This window comes from Oryctolagus cuniculus, chromosome 17 (assembly GCF_051225735.1).
Source record: "Oryctolagus cuniculus isolate XC-2025 breed Fujian yellow rabbit chromosome 17, ASM5122573v1, whole genome shotgun sequence".
Classification (NCBI taxonomy): Eukaryota; Metazoa; Chordata; class Mammalia; order Lagomorpha; family Leporidae; genus Oryctolagus; species Oryctolagus cuniculus.
In genome coordinates this window covers 70825848-70844167 of record NC_142883.1, presented here as the reverse complement: position 1 = coordinate 70844167, position 18320 = coordinate 70825848, and the positions used below count along the sequence as shown (strand labels likewise).

The 18320-nt window shown below is 41.6% G+C and overlaps 1 protein-coding gene across 1 annotated transcript in view; it reads left to right on the top strand.

Moving 5' to 3' along the window:
• Nucleotides 1-616: 616 nt before the first annotated feature.
• LOC138846270 (uncharacterized) overlaps nucleotides 617-18320 on the top strand; it is a 39069-nt gene continuing 21365 nt past the window's right edge. The window contains 2 exon segments of the mRNA XM_089317158.1: nucleotides 617-1226; nucleotides 3217-3332. Of these exon segments, the coding sequence (XP_089173284.1) occupies nucleotides 3282-3332 (51 nt within the window). The 5' untranslated portion in view covers nucleotides 617-1226; nucleotides 3217-3281.

Genomic DNA, 18320 nt, shown 5'->3' with positions numbered 1-18320 from the left:
GGGGTGCAGGGCCCAAGGACTTGGGCCATCCTCCACTGTACTCCCAGGCCATAGCAGAGAGCTGGCCTGGAAGAGGGGCAACCAGGATAGAATCCGGCGCCCCGACTGGGACTAGAACCCAGCGTGAGGCGCCGCTAGGCAGAGGATTAGCCTATTTCTATTGAGCCATGGCACCAGCCTCCTTGATTGGTTTTTAGCTTAGACTTTTAAATGATATTGCTATGGGAAATTTTTCTAAACACTTTGCACCAGTTTTTGCTATGTAAACTCCATGTAATACTATTCCCAGAATTAAATAAGGTATAAATGATATGATGTAAGCCATTTAGCCCCTTAACCTGCCTCCCTGAATACTCAGCTCTGTTAGCTCTGTGTCCCATTCCTTTTTTGTCTCTGTACTTGGTGAATTAAAAGACTGTGTAAAGTGATTTGAAAAGAACTAAAAGGGGTCAGCACTGTGGCACTGCTGCCAATTGGGGAGTGAACCAGCAGGTGGATGACCTCACTCTCTACCTCTCCTTCTCTGTGTAACTCTGACGTCCAAATAAATAAATAAATATTAAACAAAAGAACTGTAAACATCAATAAAACACAAATAAAAAAGGAATTCTCAAAACTGGATGTTAAACCATGCCTTCTACACCTCTGTTAAAAGTTACATTGTATTCATAGTCATCCATGATTTGGGAGAAGTTTCCAGGAACAAGGCAGTACATAAGATTTTTCTGGAAGAGACAGAGGTTATGAGGGAGCCAGGATTTGGGGTCAGTAGCAGCAGTGGGTGTCACTCTGTAAATTCTAATTCAGGAAAGGAAGAACAGCAACTGATCCTTGAGATTTTGGGGTGGGAAGGACAGGAAGGAGGGACTTAACAAAAGCAAATGCCCTCTGGTGGTGGGCACCCACCCCAGCCTGTAGCCCTTGGAGAGGGCCAGCTGGTGTCTCTGGGATGCTGCGGCCTGGACTCCATTTCCCAGAGTCCCCAGGAGCTCTGACGTAATCTGCGTTCCAAATGCCTGTGCGTATGCGCGTTCTAGTGCCTGCCTGTGGGGCTCTGAGTTGGAGCAGAGGGAGTTCATTCCCAAATCAGGGTCAGCCCTGAGGGCTGTGCTGCTCCTTCTCGGGCATTTACTGCCTCTCCTGCTCTGCACGTGCAATCCCAGGCAGTTTCCGAGCGCTCACCCTGAGTCTGCCTCCTGTGCTGCTTCCCTCTTCATCATCCGCCTGTGAGTCCCACGTGCCAGGGACTCTCTGCCCCGCACTCCCCGCTTCACTCCTCGTGGGTCCAGAAGAAAGGGTACCTGCTCCCGGGACTTGCTGCAGCAGGTTTGGGGTACAGGAAGGGGCGGGGATGCGTGTGTGGGAGGATGGGTGCTAGGGTGGCTGGAGACCCACAGTGAGGCTCACTTCTCAGCGATCATGGCAGCTTTCCCTGAGGTTAGAGCTGGAATGCTCTAGGGATGCTGCGGCCTGGACTCCATTTCCCAGAGTCCCCAGGAGCTCTGGCGTAATCTGCATTCTGAATGCCTGTGGGCGTGGGCGTGCTTGTGTCCGCCAGGGCTGTTCTGTCTCCCACCTCTGCTTCCCAGGCTCCCAGTGCCCGGCCTGTCCCCTGCAGAACATCACTGAAACTGTTCCTAAGGTGCTTTATTTAGTGGTTACAGGAGAGAGAGGGCAGCGGTCTGGAAACCTGCACACCCAGGGCAGCTGAGAGCACAGGGAAGCAAGGCAGGGAGACTTCCACTCTCCAGTTAAATAAGCCCGGTTCGCACTGCACTTGGTCTCAGAATGCAGTCTGAGCCGGGCCTCCTGCTGTTTCCTGGGCTGGTTCCTGTGGGGTGGGGCTGCATGGCCTTCAGCTGAGAGCCTGGGGCAGCGGGGGGGTGGGGGTGGGGGTGGGAAGGAGGGTCTGACTAGGCTCTGCCCCACTGCTCTCATCCTGCACCTCATCTTCCTGGTGGGGGTCCCTGTGGACACACCTGCCTGGTGTGGCCCTGAGTGTTCAGCTTTCTCCCAGAGGGAGCAGTGTGAAGCGTGTGCAGTAGCTTTGTGCATTGATCCCATTTCTGTATTTAATTATCAGATTTTCCAATCTGGAATTTGAGGCTGTTACAGAAACCTGGGGTGGGAAAAACTCCCTTCTTTCAAACAGGCACAAAGAGAGTGGAGGACCCAAGGGGTTTGTATTGATGGCCCTGGGCTCAGCTGGAATGATTTCCTGAGAATTAAGCCTAAATTCAACTTTTACAATATTTATAGGATCATCAGCATCAGACCTCAGCTGTTACAGTACTGGTGGGTTTAAATGCAGCCTACATGACTTAGGACCACATTTCCAAAGGTCGGTGGGTCCAGTATGTTTGTAAAAGAGATGCCAGGGACAGATTTATGAGGAAAGATTTATGACTGGAGTTTACAGAAGCAGAACTTAGGACATCTTCCCTCCCTAGACAAGATTTCAGTGGGCAGCTGTTTCACTCGTTAATTGTGAGCATCCACTTTTCAAGGTTTGTGTTGGATGGGGACCACTGCTCTTTCTTTGCCTCAGGTTGTGGCCGTATTTCTTCTAGAAGGCCATGGAATCGTAGCTGATGATTTCTTTGGCTGCTTTTCATTTTCTGTCCTCAGCTTTTTTTTTTTTCCCCTGTTAGCAAGGCTGTCAACTGTTTTACCTGCCCGGATCCCTTTGTAAAGTGACAAGTGAACTAAAATTTATGCAAGTCTACTGTGTGGGTCAATAACTGGAGCTATGTTTTTAAAGAATTATTTATTCATTTGAAAGTCAGAGTTAAAAAGAGAGAAGAGAGGCAGAGAGAGAGAGACATCTTCCATCCCGTGGTTCACTTCCCAATTGGCAGTAACAGCCGGTGCTGTGCTGATCTGAAACCAGTAGCCAGGAGGTTCTTCTGGGATAGAGCTATTTTTTAAAATAATTATTTGAAAGGTAGAGTTACAAAATAGCAGAAGCAGAGATAGATGGCTGGAGCTGTTTTGATCCAAAACCAGGAGTCAGGAGCTTTGTCCAGGTCCTTTAAGTGGGTGCAGGAGATGAGGGATTTGGGCCATCTTCCCAGGCCACAGCAGAGAGCTGGATGGGAAGAGGAGCAGCCAGGATCCCAACTGGCACCCCTGCTGACACTGCAGACAATAGCTTTACCCACTATGCAACAGTGCTGCCCACTAACTGGAGCTCTTTTTTTTTTTTTTTTTTGACAGGCAGAGTGGACAGAGAGAGAGAGACAGAGAGAAAGGTCTTCCTTTTGCCGTTGGATTACCCTCCAATGGCCGCTGTGGCTGGCGCGCTGGGGCCAGCGCATCGCGCTGATTCGAAGGTGGGAGCCAGGTACTTTCTCCTGATCTCCCATGGGGTGCAGGGCCCAAGGACTTGGGCCATCCTCCACTGCACTCCCAGGCCACAGCAGAGAGCTGGCCTGGAAGAGGGGCAACCGGGATAGAATCTGGTGCCCGGACCGGGACTAGAACCTGGCGTGCTGGCGCTGCTAGGTGGCGGATTAACCTATTGAGCCATGGCACCAACTTAGCTGGAGCTCTTTTAATCTGAGTTTGCATAAAGTGGAGAATTATAGCATCATGAATACAGATTAGTAACAGTTTTCCTCTGCCCAGTACTTTACAGTTCCCCAGTGATCCACTGAGAATCTTATATTCCATGCTGTGTAATTAAGAAGGCCAGTTACTTGTCTTATTTTGGTTTCTGTGTTTAAACCCATGACATTTTTGACATGGGAGGATATTAGTTCTATGTTTTCATAGAGACTGGTCTGTGGAAGCATCTCTAGAAGTTATAACTGTGAGAGTGGTAAGAAAGAAGAGGGGAAGAAATAAGTACCCCTTACCCCCCACAGAGATGTCCACATAGTAGAGTAGAAGATGTGCCCTTGAAAACTTGCTGACTTTATGTGAGAAACTGTGTTTGAGTGCTTCACATGTTCTGATAGAAAGGTATTGCCACCAGGCTGCTACTTTATTTATTTTTTGGATTTATTTATTTATATGAAAATCAGAGTTACACAGAGAGAGAAGGAGAGGTAGAGAGAGAGAGAGAGAGAGAGGCCTTCCATAGGATTCATTCCCCCAATGGCTTCATTGTTGTGAACTTTGCTCAGTTCCTAGCCTATACCTTTCCTTTAACATAGTACTTTGCCATATAGTAGCCCATGAAAACTGCAGACTGCATAAATGAATGACTATTTTGAGGGTTGTGATTTTTTAGAGGAACACCATGAGACAGAAGGAATAAAACAAAACAAAAGTATCCTCAGTATATAGAAGGTATACTGTTTTTGGAAGCCACAGAAAAGAGGCAGAAGAAGGAAAGTAGTGAGATGGAAAGTTTGTGGCAAAGGTAATAGGCACTGGTCAAGAATTTAACAAGCTCATCAGGAAAACATTAAGGTTTCCTTACTTTCATGTAGACTCTGCCCTCTAGTGGTGAACAGGGTCCTCTAAACCCACTTGTTGCACAAATGAAAACCCAAGGATTGTCTTCTCCCAGAGATGGAGTCTGCTATTGGTTTTGATTTACATTTCCCTAATGGCTAGCAACATTGGGCATGTTCATATATGTCTTGACCATTTAGATTTCTTCTTCTGAGAAACACCTATTCTGATCATTGCCCATTTCTTAACTGTACATTTTGCTTCTTGTTTGGGGATTTTACAGTTCTGCATATGTAAGTTCTGCCTATCAATCTTTTGTCATATTCAGAGTTTTCAATGTTTTCTGCCATTCCGTTCATTGTATCTTCACTGTGATGATACTTTGTTGTGAAGATGTATCTTAATTTGATAGTCTGTGTAGTTATAAGATTTTCAATTTTCTAAAATTACATAAATATTCTAAAAGAACTGTGAGCAGAAAAAGAAGTCACATCGTAGACTGTTTTAAAGTAGATCTTTCCAAGCTCTAGTTGATACATATTCATATTCTGAGTAAAGTAATGGAACAATTTGGATAGGAAATAAAAGTTGAACAACAGATGCATTATAAAGTATTCTACTGAGCTGTTAACTCTGTTAGAAAACTTCAAGAATATTGAGCAAATTTACAAAGAATAAAGCTAAATATCTTTCATAACTCATCAGATCCTGTGCTATTTCCCGAGGGCTGCTTTAACAACATAGCACAAACTGAGTAACTTCCACAGCAGAAATGTGTTGTCTCATTGTTCGAGAGGCCAGAAGTCCAAATTTGTATGTTTTTATTTTTGTTGCTTGTGCTTTTGGAATCTTACCCAAAACTGTTGTCTATGCTAGTGCTTTACAGTTTCTCCTATGATTACTTAGTTTTGGTTTTATATTTAGACTTTTAATTCACCTTGAGTTGCTTTTACATAGTGTATGAGGTGTTGGGGTATATTTTCAGGCTTCTACATATGGATAATCACTTTCCTCTAGACCATTTGCTAAAGGGATTCTTCTTTTTCCTGTCTGTTTTATTTCCTTTGTTAAATGTGAGTTGCCTGTAGAAACATCTGTTTATTTTGGCTACCTATTTTCCATTGAACTATGTGTCTGTTTTTACAACAGTGCTAACACTGCTTCTATTTTTTTAAAAATTGATTTATTTATTTGAAAAGCCAGACGCTTCTTCCAAGTCTCTCATGTGGGTGCCAGCACCCAAGAACATGGGCCATCTTCCACCAATTTCCTAGGTGCATTAGTAGGGAGCTGGATTGGAAGTGGAGCACCTGGTCTCCTAGCAGCATCATATGGGATGCATGCACAGCAGGTCAAGGCTTTAACCCATTGCACCACAGCACCAGCCCCTTCCTTATTTATTTCTGCAGTGATCTTTCATTATTCATATTTTTCTACTGCCCTGCAACTTGACTCATTCTTGTTTTTTTCTGGGTCCTGGGGAATGATGGTAGGTTGCTTCTGGGATATGTTTGTTTACGTTAGTAGATACTTGGTAATCTAAAGTCATAGTTTTTAGTTTCCATATGTCTCTGCTAATCATGAGGACCTTCTAGATGACTGCAGAAAATGCTGGCAGAAATGAGGATGTATTAATTTGCTAACAATATACCACAGATAATGTGATTTAAATCATGGAATTTTACTTCTGAGGGTTGTGGAGGTTGAAACTACAAAATCAAGGTCCTAATAGCCTTGATTTTTCCAGAAGCCTATAAGCAGATATTAAAAAGAGAATTAGAAAGAATGACAACAAAATCTACAGGTAGCTATATTTATGTATATATGTATGATATTCAATATTAATAGTTGCTAAAAGAAGAATACTGATGTGTGGGAAATAAAAGCTAAACCTTACCTTACAATATTGCAGCCTCGTCTACATGAAAGATGTCTTCCTAAAATCTTTCACTGGCACACACTGTGGCATAGTAGATTAAACCTCCACCTGCAGCACCAGCATCCCATGTGGGCACCAGTTTGAGTCCCTGCTTCTGCATTTCCAATCCAGCTCTTTGTGAATGGCCTAGGAAAGCAGTGGAATATGGCCTGAATGCTTGGGCCCCTGCACCCACATGGGAGACCTGGAGGAAGCTGCTGACTCCTGGCTTCTGGCACCTGGCTTCAGATTGGCCCAGCTCCAGCTATTGTGGCCACTTAAGGGGTGAACCAGTGGAAAGAAGACGTCTCTTTCTCTTCCTCTCTATATCTGTAACTCTGCCTCACAATAAATTAATAAATTTTTCAAAAACCTTTCATATTTTAAATTTGTTACTTTTAAAATATTTATGTATTTGAAAGTCATAGTTGCACAGAAAGCGGAGAGATTGGTCTTCCATCTAATGTTCACTCCCTAATTGGTCACAACTGCTGGAGCTGTGCCAGTCCAAAGCCAGGAGCCAGGAGCTTCTTTCAGGTCTCCCAGATGGATGCAGGGGCCCAAGGACTTGGGCCATCTTCTGCTGCTTTCCCAGGCCATAGCAGAGGGCAGGATCAGAAGTGGAGCAGCCGGGTATCGAACCAGTGCCCATATGGGATGAAGGTGCTTCAGACCAGGGCGTTAACCTGCCCTGCTACAGCGCCAGCCCAACACTTTAAATTTCTGATACTCTAAACTAGCTCAGAAATACATTACATGCAGTAAAGACACATTCAAAAATTATAAATTTAGTGCATTGTAGCAGAAATTTTAACAAATACTTGTGATTTTCTCAGCATTATATACTAAATTAATGACATAATGAGTCATTGTCAGAGTTTTAGCTCTTTGACAGCCACTTATAATACTTTTTCAAATTTATTGCTAGTGTGTTCTTTTCAACACATGCCCTGGATTTTACCAGTTTAATGAACATGGAGTTGCCTATTATAGGATTTGCATTTTAATGCATTTTAATGGCACATGTAATCAATATCTGAAAAGCCTCCAACACATAAATAATAACATGAATCAGGTTTTTTTTTTTTAAGATTTATTTATTTGAAAGTCAGAGTTGTACTGATAGAGGAGACGCAGAGAGAGGGAGAGAGACAGAGATAGATAGAGAGGTCTTCCATCTGCTGGTTTACTCCCAGTTGGCCGAAGCCAGGAGCCAGGAGCTTCTTCTGGGTCTCCCACATGTATTCAGGAACCCAAGGACTTGGGCCACCTTCTATTGCTTTCCCAGGTCCTAGCAGAAAGCTGGATCAGAAGTGGAGCAGCTGGGACTTGAACTGGCACCCATATGGGTTGCCAGCACTGCAGGCAGCAGCTTTACCTGTTATGCCAAAGTGCCGGTCCCACATTGCATCTTTTTAAGATGATACGGGTGTAAGTTCATGAGAAATTATTAGCATAGTAGGAGCCGACAGATATAGATGATTCAGGATGTCTTATTAGGAATGGTGATGCTGATTTTCTTATAAAATAAATAAATATAAAATCAAACATGGTCAGACATAAATGAAGACTAAATTTTATTAGTGGTGATCCAGAAAACACTGATCAGGTCTTTTCCTTCTAGTGTTGAGTTTATATTTTAAAATTCATTTTAAGTGAACAAATTTCATGTAATTTATATATATAGATTTAAGAGCAAAATGATACATCCTACTCTATCTTCCTTTGCCTCATACTTCCAACTCCCTCCTTCTTGTTTTATTTTCTTTTAATTTTTACAACTGCATGCTTTGAGTTTATTTTAGAATCACAAGCTTTAACCTTCTACAAAATAAAAAAAATCAGCACGTAGTAGCAGAAATATCAATGAGTATATTTTCTATACTCTATCAAAGAGTACAGAAAAGGGCTATGAACAATACTCAAATCTCAAAATATCAATTTAACTCAGATGCTACTTTTTGTTGTCTATATATTAATTACCACCAATCAGAGAAAACATATGGTATTTGTCTTTTGGGGACTGGCTTCTTTCATGAAGCATAATTGTTTCCAGTTGCATCCATTTAGTTGCAAAAGATAGGATTTCATTCTCAATTATGGCTGAATAGTATTTTACACTGTATATATAGCTCATATTCTTTTTCCAGTCACCAGCTGATGGACATCTGGTTTGATTCCATGTTAGCTATTGTGAATTGAGCTGTCATAAACATGAGGGTAAAGATAATGCAAGCATATTCGATTTCATTTCATTTGGATAAATTCCCAGGAGTGGGATGGCAGGATCATGTGGTACATCTGTTTTCAGATTTCTGAGGAACTTTTATACTGCCTTCCGTAATGTCTGTACTAGCTTCATTCCCACCAACAGTGGGTTAGGGTACTTTTTCTCTACCTCTCCACCAGCCTTTATTGTTTGTTGACTTTTTCAAAAGAATTCTTTATTTGAAAGGTGGAGTTACAGAGAGGGAGAGGCAGAGGCAGAGAGACATATGTATTTTATCTGCTAGTTTATTCTCCATATGGCCCAACAGGTGGTGCTGGTCCAATCTGAAGCCAGAGTTAGAAGCATCTCCCTGGTCACCCAAGTGGGTGCAGGGGCCCAAGCACTTGGGCCATCTTCTGCTGCCTTCCCAAGCACATTAGCAGGGAGCTGGATCAGAAGTGGAGCAGCCTGAACTCAAAATCACATTCATGTGGGGTTCCAGCACTGCAGGCAGCAGCTTAACCTGCTACACAAAACCTCCCTCCCCTGACTTTTGGTTTCTGTATGAGAGCCATTCTAACTGGGTGAGGCAAAAGGTCATTGTGGCTTTTATTTGCAGTCCTCTGGTGGCTATTGTTCCTGACATGTTTTCATGTGTCTGCTTGCTAATTGAAATCCATCCTTGGGAAAATGCCGATTTATATCCTTTGCCTATTTCTTCACTGGATTGTTTGTTGTTGAGTCTTGAGCTCTTTCTAGATTCTAGATATTATTCCTTTTTTCAGTTGCCTAGTTTGCAAATATTTTCTTCCATTCTGTCAGCTGCTTCATCTTGTCGAATGTTTACTTTGCAGTTCAGAAGGTTCTTAGCTTGATGTAATCCCATTTGAGTATTTATACTTTTCTTCTGTGCTTCTGGGAGCTTTTTCCAAGAAGGCTTTGTCGATGCCAATATCTTGCAGAGTTTCCCTCTAGGAATTTGATAGTATCACATCATAGCTTTAGATCATTGATCCATTTACACTGTATTTTATATAAGTTGTAATGTAGAGATCTTGTTTCATTTTTCTGCATCAGAAGGTCAAATTTTCCCAGCACCATTTTTGAAGGTTGTTCTTTGTCCAGGGATTTCTTTTAGATCATTTGTCACAAATTAGTTGGTTATGGATTTGTGGATTTATTTCTGGGGATTCTACTCTGCTTCATTCATCTACATGACTTTTTGGTGCCAGTACCAGGCTGTTTTGATTCTAGCTGTCTTGTAATAGGTCTTCAAGTTTGGTATTGTGAGGCTTCCAACTTTGTTTTTGTTGTTTAAGATTCCTCTAGCTATTGGGTATCTCTTGCATTTTCATACCAATTTTAGCATTATTTTCTCTAGATCTCAGAAGAGTGTTGTTGGTATTTTGATTGGGATCATATTGAATCTGTAATTGCTTTTGGGGTCTGGTGCTGTGGTATACTAGATTGAGCCTCTGCCCGCCACACTGGCATATCACATGGGCATCAGTTTGTATCCTGGCTGCTGCTCTAATGATCCAGCTCTCTGTGAATGGGCTGGGAAGTCAGTGGAAAATGGTTCAAGTACTTTGGCCTCTGCACCCACATGGGAAACCCTGGAGAAACTCCTGGCTCCTTGCTTCAGATCAGCCCAGCTCCAGATATTGTGGTCATTTGGATTCAATTAGCAATGTTTTTTATGAGGATTTTTGCATCTATGTTCATCAGGGATATTTTTCTTTCTTTTTTTTTTAATTTTTTTTATTTGACAGGTAGAGTTACAGACAGTGAGAGAAAGAGAGACAGGGAGAAAGGTCCTCCCTTCACTGGCTCACTCTCCAAATGGCCACAGTGGCCAGAGCTGTGTTGATCTGAAGCCAGGAGCCAGATGCCTCTTTCTGGTCTCCTATGCAGGTGCAGGGGCCCAGGCACTTGGGCCATCCTCTACTGCCCTCCCAGGCCAGAGCAGAGAGCTGGACTGGAAGAGGAGCAACCAGGACCAGAACCAGCACCCACATGGGTTGCCAGCTCTGCAGGTGGAGGATCAACTCAGTGTGCCATGGCACCAGTCCCTATCAGGGATATTTTTCTATAGTTCTCTTTCTCCACTGTATCTTTTTCTAGTTTAAGAATTAAGATGATGCAGGCTTAATAGAAGGAATTTGAGAGGATTGCCTTGCTTTGAATTGTTTTTGAATAGTTTGAGAAGAATTGGAAGTAGTTCTTCTTTAAAAGTGCAGTAGAATTCAATAGTGAGGCTGTCTGATCCTGGACTTTTCTTTGTTGGGAGGGTCTTTATTACTCATCCAATCTCTGTCTTGGTTTTTGATCTGTTTAGCTTTTCTGTGTGTCTTCATGACTCAATTTTGGTATACTGTGTGTGTCCAGGAATCTGTTGATTTCTTCTAGGTTTTCCAATTTGTTAGCCATCACAACAGATGCCCACATCCTATTTTGCAGTGCTAATCTGAGTTGGGTACTCCACTTCCAAATGAGTTTCATGTTAATATCCCTGGGAAACAATGTATGATGGTTCAAATTCTTTGATTCCTGTCATCTAATTTGGAGAACTGTAACCTAAATGGGGACTTGAGAACCTGGTCTTGCATAGTTGTAGCCATATAGAAAGTGAACCAGCAGATGGGAGATCTCTGTGCTTCTCTTTCCTTCTTTCTTTGTCTCTGTGTCTCTCTGCCCTTTTTTTTTATCGTATTAAAATATTTAATTATTTATTTGAAAGCATTACAGAGAAAGGAAGAGACAGAATTCTTCCACCACCTAATTCATTTTTGAGATGACTTCTATAGCCAGAGTGTGGCCAGGTTGAAACCAGGAGCTTCTCCTCTGATGTGTGTGACAGCAGCCCAGGCACTTGGGCCATCTTCCACTGCTTTTAAGTCCATTGGCAGGGAGCTGGATCAGAAATGGAATAGCTGGTACTTGAACTGGTGCACATACAGGATGCCAATGTAACAGATAGCAGCTTTGTCCACTGCACCACAACACCAGCTCCTCTTTCTGCCTTTCAAATAAATATTTTTTTTGAAAAAGAACTTAAGGTAGTAAAAGTCATCATGACTGAGCAATGGCAAATATATTGATGTAATCTACTTTTTAAAAGATTTATTTATGCATTTGAAAGGCAGTACTAGAAAGAGAGAATGGGAGAGGTTGATCTTCCTCCTGGTTTGTTCACTCCTCAAATGGCTGCTATGACTGTGGCTAAACCAGACTGATATCAGGAGCCAGGGGCTTTTTCCAGGTCTCTCACATGGGAGCAGGAGCCCCAATATTTGAGTCATCCTGTGCTGCTTTCCCAGACATGTTAGCAGGAAACTGGATCAGTTTGGACCATTAATGTCTATGATAGTCTCCTTGCAGTTAAAGGATTTAGAATACATCTGGATTATGGGTGGGCCAAGTACAACAGCTTCCAGTTGTCCAAGGTTTGGACTAGATGGGTTCTAAGAAATTTTGTTAAAATAGTTATTAATCATAACTCTCAGTTTAAGCTTTTCTTACCAAATTTTCATGTTTGCTGCTGTTAATATCTAAGGGAAATTTGGGTCTCTGGATTGCAATGGATGAAAGCATCCAGACTAACTAACTAAGGTCAACAGGCAGCAGAATGGTGTCCTCTGAACCTAAATCGCTTTTCTTGTTTGTTAGAGGGTGACCTACTGTGTTACCCTGAGACACTGACATAGATAGTAGATATTGGAGCCCATTCTTCTGCCAAATGGAGAATGCCACATTTTGGTCCATCATATATATACATACATATATATATCATATATATATATATAAAGATTTACTTATTTATTTGACAGATATAGTTACAGACAGTGAGAGAAAGAGACAGAGAGAAAGGTCTTCCATATGCTCGTTTACTCCCCTAATGACTGCAATGGCTGGAGCTGGGCCAATCTGAGCCAGGAGCTTCCAGGTCTCTCACATTTTTGCAGGGACCAAGGCACTTACCGTCTTCTACTGCTTTCCCAGGCTATTGCAGAGAGCTGGCTGGGAAGAGGACCAGTGGGGACTAAAACTAGTGCACATATGGGATGCTGGCACTGCAGGTGGAGGATTGCACTACTGCACCACAGTGCTGGCCCCAGTCCATCCTTTATTAAGGAGATCTCAGTAACCATGCTCAGGTTTTACTGTCCTATATTCATGGCCAAAGTCCTAGCAGACAACATGGTTTGGAGAATCCTAAGCACAAGGTGTGTAGGAACTTCATTTCCCATATGGCACAGTTAATAACAAAGATCCAAGAGGGAAATTACTTGCATCATAGTCTTTGAGAACTAATGGACATCACAGGTGATCTAGAGAATTTAGGAGTTTTGTGAGCGCCTAGAGTGAAAAAGTCACTGGGAGCACAAGGACAGTGCCTGGAGTTTATTTTGATGGATTTTAGCCCCTTTCATCAGAGGGAGGCCCATATAAGCTGGACAATTAATTTTGTAAATGAGGTATGCATTGCACTAAAACCCAAGTAGGATGATTAGGCTTGTATGTACTTGAGAAGTGTGTCAGATCATCTCATTCATGGAGCTTGTCATCTATGTGATGCATGCTTGTGTTCCTGATAAGTGGTGGGAGTGGTTAATTTGTTTTGCAAAAATTGTGTTTGATGGCAAAGTCAATGAGGTGCCCATGTATACCTCAGAAGAAGTATCTTTTCAAGGTGAAGGCAAACTGAGACTGAGGGGCTTTTGGAAAAACTTTGAACAAAACACATTTGCCACACTTGTAATAGTTAAGACACATCATTTATCTATTGAGATGCATCAGATTTGTTAACATTAGGTATAAGGTACAGTGGACATGGTGGGTGGCATACAGCAATATGATTTTAGTAATCTATCATGAAGTGCTATTTTTTTTTAAACTGTATTTAGCAGATTAAATTGGGATGCCTAATGGGGAATAGCTGGAGTAATCACCTTTTTGTTAATTAAACATGAGATAATAAATGTTAGTGTACGAAGACATTGAGTTTCCTTTTATTGGGCCATCTTTGTTATTTTAATCTGGGATCTGTGAATTCTCATTTTCCCTAGCCAAGTTGTATCTTAAAAACTTGATTTTATTCCTCATCATGTTAACTCTGCTGCTTCTGGGATTTTTTTTAGTACATCTGACAATTGGAAATGTAGACAATAGTATAGTTAAAATGAGATATACCAAGTAAAGTATTTATTTTTCTTCTGATACATATTTTGGCATTCTTCTAAAATTCCTATTGAGTGCCCTTGTTAAATTTAGTTGAATCCCTGGTTAAGACTCATTGGAGCCACTCTACTGATTACAACTATGAAACTTTGTTCATAAATGCATATAGAACCTGGGAAAGTTGATGTATATCTTATGCTGTAAAGACATAGATGGACATCTTTTTTATCCTTTTTCATTATATAATTTAAAAACAAATTTTAGGTTTTCAATAGGATCAAATTATGTACTTTTCAGAAATGTACACATGCAGGCCACTATAATTTATGATTTTACGTTTTCCTTCTTCAGATTTTTAAAAAGCTTTATTGACATTAGTGCTGTGATATAGCAGGTCAAGCCCAGCTCTGGTCATTGTGGCCAGTTGGGAGTGAACCAGTGGGTGGAAGGTGTCTCTGTCTCTGCTTCTCCCTATCTGTAACTCTTCCTCTCAGATACATAGATAGATTGATCGATAGATAGATAAATAAATAAATCCTGTAAATATTTAAAAATAAAAAATAAAGAAGACTGACCTCCCTCAATTTGCAGAATAAAGTCACTGAGTTCAGAGATGATACAGGAATTTGAACAGCACAATTCAGACATTATATCTAGTAAAAACTGACCAAAAGCTGTGGGCCAAGTGTCAGTGCCCATTCACAGTACCACTCAAATCCTCAAGAACTTGATCATATGAAACTTCTCTGGAGACACATGGAGCCCCAGCCATGAGCTCCCCTCCTACCTTTGTCACAACACTTGCCCTCCCTGCCATTGTGGCAAATTCACATGCACGGTGGGTGGCAGGCACTGTATTGGCAGCCAGGGCTCTTCATGCAGCCCGCATAGTGCTGCCCCTCCTGCCTCTGACTACCATCTCCCTGTTCTCATTTCAGACAATGCTGTCATTTCTGGGCTCTGCTACCCCTGAGATCTGACCTTAACCCAATATTCTTACCTGACACTGGCGTGGCATTCACAAATGATGTAGGAGAATCTCTTGTGCACCTACATCCTTTCTCACATGGTTTTGTAGTTGTCTATGTCTTGTCATCTGTCCCCCAGAACTGGAAGTGCTGTTAGGGTAAGCATTATATTCCCACCATTCATGTTCTATCATTACACCCAAGAGAGTACCAGGCATGATGCAGACAAGTCATCCCTGTCTCCCTCCCTTCTCTGCTCCACACTCCCACAGTGCTAAGGGCCCTCGATCTTCTCTTCCTCCACCCCTCCCTCTGCACAGCTACCACCAACATGAGACCCCCACACACCATTCTCCTCCACCCCCTATGACCCCATGTGCTCTTCAGTTCCAGTGGCTCCAAACAGAAAGATGCAGCAAGCTTAGTTCTGTCCATGAAGCCAAGATACTGTGATCTATCATCACTCAGTGAGTTGTGGATGTTGGCCTTGAATGCTCTGATGGTGCTCAGTTCTCCTAGAGCATTGTAGTCTCCCAGAAATCAAATGTCTGCCTGCATATTACATTCAGATAGGGCCACGGAGCTCCGCAGCACTCTTGTTGGAACCCTTTCAACTTATTCACAGTTCACATCTATTGCTTTCCTCTTCTCTGTGTGCCCAGCCACTCCTGCCAGAGCAACCAAGACAGAGTGAGTTTATTTAAGAATCACTATGCTGAGCCTGTGGCAGGACACCTCACTTGAACCTTATAATGCATATTTTGGCTATTCTGGGAAAAATTTTTACTCATGTTCTCCTTTATTGTACTTTGAGTACCTGAGGTTGGTGGACACATGAACTCTGAATTTGTGAGGTATTCCAAATTCAGCTTTGAATTAAATAATTCTTTGGGCTTTAAATTTAACTTTTTAAAGACTGTTCTTACAGCCTCTGATTATGCCTTGTGGTTTCAAAGTAACTGCATCATAATGAGGACCATTGTATACAGTAGCAGTTAAAAATGTTTGGCTTGATGATAGAAATAGGGATTACAGATCACATATTCCTATGAGATTGTGTCCTGGATTTATGGGCATTTTATAAGTGGATTGGAGGAAGTATGTAGTACTGATGAACATTAATATGCTGAGAACACCTTGTCCTTTAATAATACAATCCAAAATCAGATTTACACATGACTTTTCTCCTGCTTTCATCTGCCCTAGTAAAGCATTGAACTCCTGTTGATTCTACCTTTTAGATCTCACTGTAATCTGTTGCTTCTTCTGCATTCCCACTGCCACAGTTCCTTGGTTCAGGTCCTTCTAAATTACCTTTAATAGACTTTTTCATTATCCTCCCTACCTTTTGTTTCCTTACTTTTGTGTCCAAAGTCTTTTGTCATTCAGCCTACTCTCCCTGCCTACATCTTGCTGCTGAGTATCTCTTACTCCAATTTCTAGGGAAATCAAGTGGCTGCTAATTCTTTCAACATACCACACAAAGGAATGCTCAATAAATGCTTATTAAAGGGACTGGTGCTGTGGCTAGCCAGATAAAGCCACCGCCTGCAGTGCTGGCATCCCATATGAGTACAGGTTCAAGCCCTGGACGCTCCACTTCCAATCCATCTCTCTGCTGTGGCCTGTGGCTTGGGAAAGTAGTAGAAGATGGCCCAAGCCCTTAAGCCTCTGCACCTACATGGGAGACCAGAAGAAGCTCCTACCTCCTGGCTTCAGATTGGCACATTTCTGGCCATTGCGGCCAATTGAGGAGTGAACCAGTGGATGGAAGACCTCTCTCTCTCTCTCTCTCTCTCTCTCTGCCTCTCCTTCACTCTGTGTAACTCTGACATTCAAATAAATATTTAAAGAAATGCTTATTAAATAAAGAAATGGAATGCCTTCCATAGGTAGGGTGAACATTTAACTTGTTTGGCCCAAGATGATTCTGGTTTATACATATCAACAGTGTATAATTATTAATATGCCCTTTTTATGATCCAACTTGTGTTGGAACAACAATTACATATTCACTTAAGTGTGGCAGTCATCAAATAGATCTCTATTTCCTAGGCCTATCTATTAAGTGTTTCTTGGAGCTCAGAAATCTTATTTATTTATTTTGTATATCTTCAAATATTCATTTAACTAAAATACTATCTCTGTCAAGATGCTGAATTTTAATTTCACATCAAATATGTTTCTTGCCCCATGAAGTTTTCCATCTGGCAAGAAAGAACAATCTACCCAAGGAATATTGCCTGACCTTGAAAATACTAGTGTGAAGTCAGTGGATAAAGATTTAACCACTCCTAATCCAGCAACAAATTTAATTCCATGAACTCTAATTCAGAGAAGTAATCATAAGCAAAGAACTTGATGTCACCCAGTTATCCATTTGAACTTCTACTTAAAAAATAAAACAATCCAAAAAACACACAAATACCTAAGAATTCATAATACATACATTCCATTTGATATTAAACATAAGAAAAAATGACCATGGAATAATAGCAATTTTGAATCTCCTCCCTTTTTCAGACAAATAATAATCATATGTGGTTCTCTACAGTGTAAATTATTGTAGGCACTCTTCCCTCTCATTTTTTTTTTTTTTGCCCTATGAGACATTTAAGGTGTTAGAAACTGAGCCCCAAGACAAAAGAATGATTTTTTTAAAACCAGTATTATATTTCATTGGCTTTTAGCTTAGACTTTTTAATGATATTGTCATGGGCTTTTTCTGAACTCTTTCCACTCAATTTCCTGTTTGAAAATTGATATTATTGCCCACAGAATTGATCTAAGGTATAAATGACATGATGTAAGACATTTAGCCCCTTAACCTGGCTCCTTGAAGATACTCAGCAATGTTGGCTCTGCATCCAGTTCCTCTGTTTGTCTCTGTACTTGGTAAATTAAAAGAAAGTGTAAAATTTGAAAAGAACAATCAATACAACACAAATAAAAATTGTATTCTCAAAACTGAATGTTAAACTGTGCCTTCTACACCTGTGCTAAAAGTTACATTTTATTCATAGTCATTTATGATTTCAGAGAAGTTTCCAGGGACAATGCAGCAAATAAGATTCTTTTCTGAAAGAAGACAGAGGTTATAAGAGAGTTAGGATTTCGGGTCAATTAGCAGCAGTGGTTGTCACTGTAAGATTTTGCTTCTGGGTCTGGCGCTGTGGTAAAACCACTGCTTAAGTGCCAGCATCCAATATGGGCACCGGTTCAAATTCCAGCTGCTCCATTTCCCATCTAGCTCTCAGCTGTAGTCTGGGAAAGCGGTGGAAGATGACTCAAGTCCTTGGGCCCCTACACTCGCGTGGAAGAATTGGCAAAAGCTCCTGGCTCCTAGCTTTGGATCGGCTCTGCCCTAGCGGTTACAACAAATTTGGGAGTGAACCAGTAAATGAAAGACCTCTCACACACTCTCTGTGTCTCTCTCTACCTCTCTCTCCCTGTCTTTCACTTCCTGCCTCACCTTCTCTCATAACTCTGACTTTCAAATAAATAAATAAATACATCTTTAAAAAAAGAGGAGAGAAAATTCACATATAAAAAGAAAAGATTTTGCTTCTGGAAAGGAAGGACACCAAATGATCCTTGAGATTTTGGGTTGGGAAGGACAGGAAAGAGGGACATAAACAAAAGC